This window comes from Malus domestica, chromosome 11 (genome assembly GCF_042453785.1).
Source record: "Malus domestica chromosome 11, GDT2T_hap1".
In the NCBI taxonomy this organism is placed as follows: Eukaryota; Viridiplantae; Streptophyta; class Magnoliopsida; order Rosales; family Rosaceae; genus Malus; species Malus domestica.
Window position 1 is genome coordinate 1,479,161 of NC_091671.1, and position 12,153 is coordinate 1,491,313.

Below are 12,153 nucleotides of genomic sequence, written 5' to 3' on the forward strand. Positions count from 1 at the left end.
TTTTCATTTTTTTTTAAATGGGGATTAGTTGTGGGACCCACAACACATCGAACTTCAATGCTCCGAACTGTCTATGTTTCAAGTTGGATCTCATAAATCATCCTTGCAAAATATTAGCTAAATCGAAAATATTTGAGACGTTTAATTGAGTTCAAAAAAATTGATGAAAACTTTGTTCTATCAGAAACAATGAAATTTCTTCATGATAATTGAATAGACAAATGATTTAGGATTAAATTGAATTTTTGTAAAGATGATTCATGAATCAAGACTACAAAATAGACCGTTCGGATCATTAAATTTCAACTAAAAGTGGGCCCTACAACTAGTCCTATTTTCACCCAAAAATAGGAATCGCTTTGGATAAAGGGCTTATATGTACTATGTATGTATGTTATGTGGTTTTGTCTGCTATTTCCCAATATCTTCAATCGTGTAAAGATCTTTTATGTGTTAGTCTATGGATTTGAAGTGGTTTGGTTTGACTTTAGGCTTTAGGAGTAAACAGCAAACAAAAGACTTCAAAGAGTCACTTACACTGACTTCAAAGTGGCCAAATGCGTTCAGATTACAATTATTTTTTTTCCTTTTTGGATAGAAGCAATAGTGAAGAAGAGGATAATCGAATCTCAGACTCAAGTGCAAAGGTAAATATTCTTAATCACTTGCGCTTACAAGTAAAAAATGTGTGGGTATTTCAGGTAAAAAAGTTTGTTTGGATAGAGCTTTCACCCCAGAGTCCAAATATCATCTCCATCTACGTAATCCAATTATGAATAATTTAAAATTTTAATTACTAATTTTAGGTGAACCTTGGCTCACCTATTTTCTGATTCCTTTGAAGCTTGGTAAAAGCTTTGAGGGATTGAAGCTTGGTAAAAGCTTTGAGAAAAGTGAAATTCCGTTTCTTCCCATTCCGGTCTGGTTTCGTAACCACCCCATATATAAGTGAAATGAGACGTCACTAATGGAGGGTCTAATCATGGTTTGGCAACGTATTAGGTTTACCTTGACTCTGGGCTCGTGCTTTTGGAAGAGTTTAAAGCACTTTAAAATGGTCAAGTTAAGGAAATTCTATTGAGAGTTATGAACTAATAGATAAATAATTATATTGTTAAGAATAAGTAGAAGTGAGATGATCATTAATTAGTTAATTTATTAATGAATTCTCTATCATTTAACAGCGTGTAAGGTTACATGTTTGATTTTTTCTCTCTAAATATCGCTTGTATAAAAATAAATAATACAATTAAGGGCAATAATTACTTAATATAAAGTAGGGTAAATCTACCATGCGTGACCTATTTCACTACTATATATATTTTTTCTTTATGTGTCTTGACTTCTAAATTGCAGAGTATAATCATCATGACAAAGAATGCTTGAAATTTTGGACATTGACGTGCCAACTTATCGAAGTTGATTTTGTTCTTCTTAGCAGATTGGACTCAATGGTTTACTTAAGTCATGATCAAAGGAAATTAATGGAGTTTTTTTTTTATTGGGTAAGATGCTTTATTGAAAGCGTCATGATATGATACGAATCACAATAGAAACAGTCAATCTAAAACTCAAGTGGCTAAAACAGAAAACAAAAGCGTCGTTTTTTTTAAATGGAGACTAGTTGGAGGTATCACTCTACATCGACTTTTAATGATTGAAACTGTCTATTTTTTAGTCTTCATTTATAAATTATCGTTGCAAAAAAAAAAAAACAATTTGCAGATTTCTAGTCAAACAAGGTTAATGTTGGTGGAAAGAAGAAGGACTCGCAAGTAATCAACCTGAAAATCCCAAAAGAGCACACACCTTTCGAGAGAAGTGTAAAGATCATTCGATTCTCGCCTCAACCGCGCTGTGGTGCTATTCCAGAGTGCACCAACATATTTGCTAGAAGTGTTCTAACAACCACGTACTCACAAACAAAAGGGTCCAAGAGTGAAGCATTGAAAATATACGTTGAGACGAACACATATTGTTGGAAAAGAAACGACGTGCTGCCCATAAATTATAGCAAGATGGTGATACAATCTGCTGACCTTTTGTACTAAAACCTTCATCCATCTCTTACCAAAGACGACTAAAATCTCACACCTACAAAGAACTCTTTCTGGTAAGTGTGGTGAGCTTGTGAATAGATTATGCTCCTACCGTTCCTGTCCGAAACAATATGAACTGGGTGCACGCTGTCGCCGGTCGATTGATCATGAATTCCTTACTGATTGAGCAAGAAACCATGTCGAGAAGGCTAAAGGAACACTCAAGAATTTGGGGGTCAAAACAAGTCCATCAAATCTAAAGTACAAGACCAAGGGTACTTTGTGAAAGCTAATTTAAAGTTCAAAAATTAAACATAGAACCTTTGAACACATAGAATGACAAAGAATGAAGATACAACCAGCCTACGTATGCATGCAGTGGCACAATCTACTACCTTAAAGTGATGCCCTTGAGCAAACCAAAGCTCAATGAGTCTAGAGAAGTTCAGAGTAAAGCTCGATCTTCGTACAATGATGACTATGGTAGAGTCTTAAGCCATTACACTAAAAATTACAAGGCCGAACAGTTAGTGGACAAGAGCACTGATCAGTTGGGCTACAAGCAAGAGACTAAGTTCACCTCTACCAAAAAGTACGTGGATAAGGAGCTAGGGTTTCCGTCGAGTACTAGACCCAGGTGAAGGTCAAGAAGTCTATTTATCCAAACAAGACTGGATCTTCATCATCCAAGTCCAACCACAACAACAACAAGAATTGCAACTCCTTTTTGGAAATGGGTGAGAGTAGCGTCTGCTACCGAGGAGTTCCCTAGAAAGCAATTAATGTAAACGAAGTCAACACTAGAAGAATTTGGTGTAAAGTTGACGGTCAAAGGTAAAGGAACTTAACTTCGTTGTTGGAGTAATCAAGAAAGTTATTGATAAAACAATTACCAAAGATTCATTCTAAAGATTCACACGAATATCCTCAGTGGGAACGAGTCCGAGAACTTTGATTCGATCCCACCAACTACCACTTACTAAACTTCGTCACAACTAGTGCTTACTCGTTTTCTCTAACACGCACTTTGAAAGTTTCGAGTAATTTTCACATAGATGTGACTGCCCGCCATTCCTAGGGAACGCATGTCACATAGTACATCACCAATTCAGAACTCCAGTTGGTCTTAACCAATTCTTACCATTAAGATTTTTCTGTTTCCCAAGATTTCGATGTTGAAAGTCATCCAACGAACCAATGAGGCACCAATAAGGCACAATCCCGACACAAGTTTCTTCTTCTTCAATAGGATGTGACAATTCATAGCGTGATAAGGGTTGCACAACTGTGCCAAATGACAACAAATCTGGAAGTCGTGGCATCCAAATGATGTTATGACTAACACACTACTACAGTAACAGAAGATCCTAAGTATGCTCCGAACAAACCACGTTCTAATACCAATTTGACACACCCCGACCCTGATTTTCTCCGTACACTAGGGTAGGCACGCACTGACTGACACCCGAGGGTGACGAAAACCATTTAACATGCATTAGAACAAGAAGTAATTAGGAGTTATAAATTTAAATACAATGAAATGCAATTGACGAACGTGTTCAGAACATACAATTTAACTAGAACACTAAAAGGAAGAATATAAAATTGAATAAGCAAATGAGTGGGTCCTACACCAAGAGGACTCGAAGATGCCGATGCGGAAGTGCCTTGACGTCGGGATTGTATGCCTCGATTCTAAGTCCTGAAGAAGGTGCAAAACAAACATTAGTGGACCAAGTTGATATATATATATATATATATATATTAAAACAGTTATCAACATACTAACCCCCAAAGTTTTATGAAAACTAATAGCATACGGACCTGTCCTGGGTTTGAGTTCTTGCTTAGGAGGGTCCTAGGGTGTGCATGTGTAACTGAGTGTGGGTGTAGGGGTGTATCGGAGAGGAACGGAGAAAGTTGTCGAGAAGGAGAGATAAGATAAAGAGAGTGTGTGTTATAAAAATCAGAAAAAGAAGGAAAATGGGAAGGGAACTGGGGACAAAACAGGGGGTGGGCCCCTTGGGCTCACCAATTAAGACCCAAAAATAATTTTTAAAAGAAAAAGATCTAGCCCAATGTGCAATTTCACGAAAATACCCCCTTTTATCGGGACGAGTTGTTACAATCTACCCTCCTTAAATAAATTTTCGTCCCGAAATTTAAAATAACATACTCACTGAAAGACTTGAAAATAGGAAGAAGAATATATGTATAAAGAGAAATCAAGTCAGAGTGGGTGCATCAAAGAGAATATGCCACATTGTCGCGAGCGGGTTGCAAAATCCTCTATCATGTCTCCAAACTCTTGCTTTCTTCTCCAACAGTGTAAAAGTAGAGAACATACTTTAATAAGATATAAAGTCGAAAACATATAATAGCTTAAGGTCAATAGTAAGTACATAAAATACGATAACGTCAAAATAGACATGTACTAACATATAGGTCGAAAATTCGTGCTAAACTTAAAACTAAAAACTGAAGTACTCCCCCCCCCCCCCCCCCCCAAAAAAAACATTTGCAATGCCAAAAACAAATAAGTAAAGTAAAGGAAGTTAAAATACTTATATTGAAAATCAAAACTGAAAGATGAAAGTGGTTTTCACCCAAGTATACGATTGTCATGTACTTCGAGAACATGTGTGTCTTTGAGTCGAGCCCCAACAATAGTGAATCCGTAACTGCCATAGATGGGTTTTCCTGCCCACTTGCTTAACGAACCTAACAAATAAGTTATCGATACCACAGTCGGCAGCCCGCGATATCGATCACACATTTATTGTCTCGATAAGCAAGCAGTAATTTCTTAAGGGTGCACAATTTATCATGTCGTATATTCAATCTTTTGAATACCAGTTCACATTACTCCTCTATCAACTAGTGTGACCTGTAGAAAAATTTCGCACTACGTTGCAAAAAGCTCCATACTCAAACCGAACAAAACATAAACTGTCGTCGTAAAACTCTATCCAGCACCAAACATCCTATCCTCCTCAGTTCTTCCAAATGTGAGCTTAGATACCTGGTCCGGAATGCTGCCAACGATGTTGTTATTGCTGAGATCCAGCTCGTGAAGGTTTTGCAACCGCCCTATCTCAATGGGAATGTTGCCACTTAGACTGTTATTTCGGATGCCAATAGCTGGTGGCAAGTTGGACAGATAGTTGTACTGCAGAGATGCGTCAGATGTATTCGTGCGACACGTGTAGACAGGTAGTTCGACATCACCACTATCTGTCTGAGCGGAAGGCTTCTCGGATATAAGAGCTTGTAGTGAGAAAAGCTCCTTTGGAATTCCCCCCGAAAGTGAGTTGTTTGCCAAGTTTATGAAGAAAAGATTAGGAAGACTTCCCAACCAAGGAGGTATTGAGCCTGTGAGTCTGTTAGAAGACAAATCAAGGACTTTGAGTTTCTTGAGCTTTGACATCCACACAGGAATATATCCTCTAAGTTGGCAGTCTGACAAGCTAAAAAGGCGGAGATTTTGAAACCCAGAACCAATCATTGCATCACCATCTGGCAGTTCTTCACCTAGAAAACTATTTGAAAGTGCGACCACCCTGAGACTTTCCAAACGCATCAATATATGTATAGCACTGGTGACATTGGTAAGTCTGTTCCTACCAAGCGAAAGGAAGGATAGGTATTTCAACGAAACAATCTCAGGTTGTATTTGTCCCTCCAGATCATTAATACTCAGGCGAACTGCTTTTAGGTACTTGCATGAGTAAAGGCTTTTTGGTAGGACGCCGAAGAAGTAATTCCTCAGGAGATCAAGTTTGATAAGTTGATCAAGTTTGGAAAAATTTAGCTCCGAGATATTTCCATCCAATCTGTTGAAACCAAGATTGAGTTCAATAAGGTTTGTGCAATTCATCAAGGATGGGGGCAGAGGACCTTCCAGATTGTTGAAATGAAGGAGCATGCGTTTTAATTTGGAGAGCTTCCCAATGTGGAGAGGAAGTGCGCCACTCAAATGATTGAAGTAAATCTCTAGGATTGTGAGGCTGGTGAGATTGACAATGTTGTCACTAATGCGACCGAAAAGCTGATTGGAAGGTAACGAAATTTCATGAAGAGCCTGAGCTTTGTAGAGATCACTAGGAAGCGTTCCAGAGAGAGTGTTGAAGCCCGCACGAAAGATTTGCAATTTCGAACAGTTTCCTAGTCCAAGAGGAATTGAACCATTGAAATCGTTGTTGGAGAAATCGATGACTCTAACTGGAGAGGAATGAAGACAGATAGGGGAAGGTATTTGGCCTGTAAAATGATTTTTGCTGACATTCAAACTGCTCAAATTCCAGGCATGCTGGAGGAATGAAGAAGGAATTGTACCGTTGAATTGATTGTTCGACAAATCCACTATTTGAATGTAACTAGATGATAGAAACAAAGGTAATTCTCCGGAGAGAAGGTTATAGCTCAAATCAAGGATTCCAAGCCGACTCAAGGACAAGAAGAGTCCAGCTTCCAGAGGACCGGAAAGCCGATTGTGGGAGAGATTGAGGTGCGAAAGATGCGTTAGGCTTCCAAGAGTGCGAGAAACGCTTCCTTGGAGCCTCTTAGAGGGCAACGAAACATGTGTTACCCTACCATCGACATCACAAGCGATGCCTTCCCAGTGACAACAATCAGTGGAAGACCAATTTAAACAAGAAGAAGATGTATCGAAGGATGACAAAAGAGAGTTGTGATCTGCCTCCTTGCAAGCATGGTTTGTAGAAATGAAAGTGGACAACACAAAAAACAGGGAGAGGACTTCATAAGGCATTACGCGACTAGCTTCCGGCTTGACGTTTTTCGCTATGGCTATACTGGAATTATATTGATCACGTCGTTTCGGGTGTATATATACACTCCTTTGTTTGGAGCAAGGGAGGTAGAAATTAACAAAGGGAAGAAGGTAATTAGGTGATGGTTTGAATTCTTGTGCGCAATGTTTGAATTTTGAAGTCTTTTCTTTCCACTTATAGAGAAAAGAAACAAACCTGCACAACATGGGACGTCGCTAATGGAGGGTCTAATCATGGGTTGGCAGCAACGTATTAGAACATTTACGTTGACTTTGGGGTCGTACTTTTGGGAAGAGCTAAAATCACTTTCGCTTTGAAAAATGATTGTTTGGTAAAAAATTTAGGAAAATTAGTAGAAATGATCAGTTTTTGAGATTTGATAGGAGAAATGACCGATTTTTTTTAATAACGACAATATTTCGATCATATATTGATGACTAAAAAGGAGAGTTACGAACTAATAGATGAATAATTATACAGTTAAGAATAAAAAGTAGAAGTGAGATGATCATTAATTAATTAAGGGGTGTGCTATCCACACACCCTATTTTACTTCTTATACACCCCTTGTTAATTTCTATCCGTTGATTTTCTTCAATTCATCTGATCCGACGGCTGAAAATTAGAAGGATGTGTGAAAAGTAAAATGAGGTGTGTGAATATCACACCCCTTAATTAATTGGTGAGTCCTCCATGATTTAACAGCATACAAGTACCATTACATGAAAGGGACTTAGAGCCATTTCTAGTAGAGTCCTCTAAATAGGGACAACCGCAGTGTAAATTGGGTATAAAATAAACATAGGACAAAATGAATCTCCAATGAAGCGGAAAGTGAGTCCCTAAAGTATAGAGACCCACCGAATATATAGTGTATGTCCTCACATATAAGGATTGTATAGGGGCAATCTTGAGTGGAAAACGGGGTCAACAATCTTTATTGAAGCATTTAATGCTTTTAATTAATTAGAAACGGGTGCATTTTTGCTCACCACCATAATTATGATTTATGCTCACCATACACCTAGTGATTTGTCATGTGTCCTTTCACATAGCTCTAATTAACTTTCAGACTAAATGTTATTTTTTCAATTTTGAAAAAAAATAAACCAAGGTTAAGTGAAATGACACGTGGCAGATAATTAGATGTATGATGAGCATACACCAAAGTTTAGAGTGGTGAGCAAAAATGCTCCCATTAAAAAATGGTTAACATAAATAAAAAAATGTGCACCTTCAATGGAAAACAGTGCCCACAATCTTGATTGAAGATTTTAGTGTTTTTAATGCTTTTAATTTTAATTAATTTTAAAAGGTTAATATAAGCAAAAAATGTGCACCTAATCAAATTATCACGTAAAATCATAAAAACTTCAAATTATGGACACAAAGATTCCCGTTAAATCCTTAAATGAGTACTCAAAAGTGGGGGTGGGAGTCCCAAAAATAGGGACTTCCATTGGAGATGCTCTTATAAGTCAAGGCAACGTGCTCGATTTTTTCTCTTTGACCATCAATTGTATGTTTATATATATATATATATATATATATATATATATATATATATATATATATATATAAAGATAATACTAGGGAGACCAAAATTTTAAATTAAATTTGCAAACCAAATGATGTGTCACCAATAGAAAATAAGCACATTAATCAATACTTAACTAATAATTCAATCATCAACATCCACATCATTTGGTTTAGAAATTTGATCTCCCTAACATTATTACCCAAACAAAATAACATAATTACACGTAGTAATTAGTTAATACAAAATGGCACGGGCCCACCATTTGTGACTTTTTTTGTCAAATGATATATTTGTTAGATTAAATATTAAATTAGGAAGCTGATGTGGTTCAAACCCACACTGTGATGCAAGGGCAACACTCCTCTCTACTACTGTGGGAGAGGGCTACTTGCGTGTGACTTAGGCCCCGTTTGGGATTGAGGTGATTTTAAAAAAAGTCACTGTGAAAAAAAGCTGAGGGTCATTTTTGTGTTTGGTAAACTGAAAAAAAAGGGCTTATTTTGGAAGCTGCTGTGAGAATAAGCTGAAAATCAAAGGAAAAGCTGAAGCTGCTATTTGCTGCTTTGAAAAAAAGCCAGTTTTTTCAAAGCACACGGAGCTACAGTGCTCCTTTAATGAAAAGACACTATCATCCTGCTTTTTTTTTCCAAAAGCACTTTCACAAAAAAGTTTACCAAACACTCTACTGGCTTTATTTCACAGCCGCTTATTCTCACAGCACAACCGCTTATTCTCACAGCAGCTTTTTTTCAAAGCACAGCAATACCAAACCAGCCCTTATTTAACTACTATATTTGTTTTTCTTCATCTTGACTTTGAAATTGCAAAGATATCTATACTACTATATAAAGTCAGCACGGGCTTCACAAAAAAAAAAAAAAAAAAAAAAAAAAAAAGGAGGGCACAAAAATGCCCCCCAAACAAAAAAAGTTCAAAAGCAACCCAAAATGATGCATCAAATAATGCAGGGGTATTTTCATCATATAAACAATATTTTTTATAATTATTTTTTTTTGTGTGGTTTTTATTTTTATTTTTTTATAATTAGTATCTCATAATGGGCTAGTAATAATGTGATTCAATCAATTGTTTATTAAATATTATTTTCTCTATTTTTAAACATGTTCAAAACATCTTAAGAGGTGTAGTGCCGGTTATATTACACTAAAAGGAGAGATGAGTTTAGCCTTACAATGTGCTAGCAATAATATGATTCAAAAAATGTGTAATCGCATGTAGCACGCCGTGATTCAAAAAATGTCTTTTGCACATTCGTGAGCGTGAAGGCTAGTAATAAATAACACGAAGAATGCTTGAAGTTTTGGACATTGACTTTGACATGCCAACTTGTCCTTTTCTTCTTAGCAGATTGGACTCAGTGGTTTACTTAACGGAGCATTTTGTTCACATGTGATGCCTTCCCACTGGCAACAATCAACTGAAGTAGTAGTCCAGTTCAATGGAGGAGAAGACGGAGAGCGAGAAAAGGTCGTGAGAGCGCTGCGTCTGCTTGGATCGCAAGCATCATTCGTATACACGTATACATATACATCTTTGAACAACAAAAAATACATATACATATACATCAAATGTGCATCAACTTGTGCAGTATATACATCTTCTGGAAGCCATGACAGCTGCATATGAACATTGTTAAGTTGCAACTTGCAAGCTTTTATATTGATCAATATGAGTGTGTGTGTGTATCGAAAGTGTTATTAGTACTACTAAAATCTCATTCTACACTCCTCACAAATGTATTTTTCTTTCTAATTATAGAAAATTTGGAGTGCAAAATGAGATTTTTAGTGTGCTAATAATAATTTTTTTTTCTCTCTCTCTATATATATATATACACACGCGTACTATGTATGTATGTAATGTGGTTTTGTCTGCTATTTCCCAATATCTTCAAGGTTGTGTAAAGATCTTTTATGGATTTGAAGTGGTGTGGTTTGACTTTTAAGAGTAAACAAGTTAACAACAATCAAAAGACTCCAAAGAGTCACTTACATTGACTTCAAAGTGGCCAAATGCGTTTAGATTACAATTCTTTTTTATACTTTTTGGATACAAGCAATAGTGAAGAAGAGGATAATCAAATATCGGACTCAAATGCAACGGTAAATATGTTTAAGCATTTGAGTTACAAGTAATAAGTGTATGGGTATTTTAGGTAAAAAAGTTTGATTATGGCTGGAGCCTTCATCCCGGAATCCAAATACCACCTCCATCTAGGTAGTCCAATTCTGAATAATTTAGAAATTTAATTACTAATTTTAGGAGAACCTGGACCCACCTATTTTTTGATTCCTCACAAGCTTGGTAAACACTGGAATGCTCTGAGAGAAAGTGTTATTCCGTTTCGTTTCTTCCCATTCCAGTCCGGTTTCGTAAGTTAACCATGCCATAGGTGAAATGGGCCGTCACTAATGGAGGGTCTAATCATGGGTTGGCAACATATTAGAATGGTTACATTGACTTTGGGCTAGTGCTTTTGGAAGAGTTTTAAGTACTTCAAAAATGTCGTTTATTAAAAGTGCTTTGAATAGAAAGTAGAAACACTATTAATCACTTTGGACAATTTTTTAGATGCAATCAAGTTAAGGAATTTCGATTAAATAGGAGAGTTATGAACTAGCAGATAAATAATTATATAGTTAAGAATAAGTAGAAGTGATATGAACATTAATTTATTTATTTATCAGAAAATTCTCCTTGATTTAACAGCGTGCAAAGTTATGTGCTTGATTTTTCCTCTCTAAATATCTCTTGTTTAAAAATAAATGATACAGTTACGCGTAATAATTGTTTAACATAAAATAGCATAAATCTACCATGCGTGACCTATTTCACTACTATATTTTTTTTTCTTCTGTATATTTGACTTCGAAATTGCAAAGTATAATCATTATCACAAAGAATGTTTGAAATTTTGGACATTGACATGCCAACTTATCGAAGTTGATTTTTTTCTTCTTAGCAGATTGGACTCAATGGTTTACTTAAGTCATGATCAAAGGAAATTAATGGAGCATTTTGTTTTTGTTTTTCTTGGGTAAGAAGTTTTATTCAAAACACCATGATACGATACGAAGCACGATCGAAACAGTCAATCTAAAATCTAAGTGGCTAAAACAGAAAATAAAAGTGTCATCATTTTTAAATGTATACTAGTTATGGGTATCACTCTGCATTGACTTTCAATAATTCAAACAATCTATTTTTCTGTTTTCTTTTATAGCTTACCGTTGCAAAAACAAACAAAAAAAAATCAATTATCTGAAACTATTTGCCGATTTTATTATCATGATGAAATTTTAATATTTCTTATAACATAATGTTCGTCAATTTATTTGAACTCAATTAGATGTTGCAAACATTTTCGCTTTGGCATTTACATGCATTTTCAAAGAGAAAATATATGATTTAGATTGTGAATGCATTCTCAATTGAAAAAAATTTATGATTTAGATTGTTAAGTTTGATGTCAATGAGACCAAAAACTAGTTCCCATTTAAAAGAAAAACGAAAATCTCTATGAATAAATGGCTTGTTTATATAAAACAGAAGAAATACGCACGCCTCTTTAGCCCCATCTCTAAATGCATAAAACGCTTTACAATTTTTATACTTCTTAGTCCAAGTAAAACTAATCTAGTTTGTTTAATCATTGAATCTAATCCAATCATCACTAAAAAGGTGAACACAAAGGCAGCCAAAGTCTCTATGTCAATTGTGAGCCAGGCCTATTGCATTAGACCTCATTAAAAAATATATA

General features: G+C 35.9%; 1 protein-coding gene across 1 annotated transcript; it reads right to left on the reverse strand.

The window, feature by feature from the left end:
• Window positions 1-5,004: 5,004 nt before the first annotated feature.
• On the reverse strand, window positions 5,005-6,810 carry LOC103447115 (receptor-like protein 3). Its single transcript, XM_008386291.2, has one exon. The coding sequence runs from the start codon at window positions 6,808-6,810 to the stop codon at window positions 5,005-5,007; it is 1,806 nt and encodes a 601-aa protein (XP_008384513.2).
• Window positions 6,811-12,153: the final 5,343 nt, after the last annotated feature.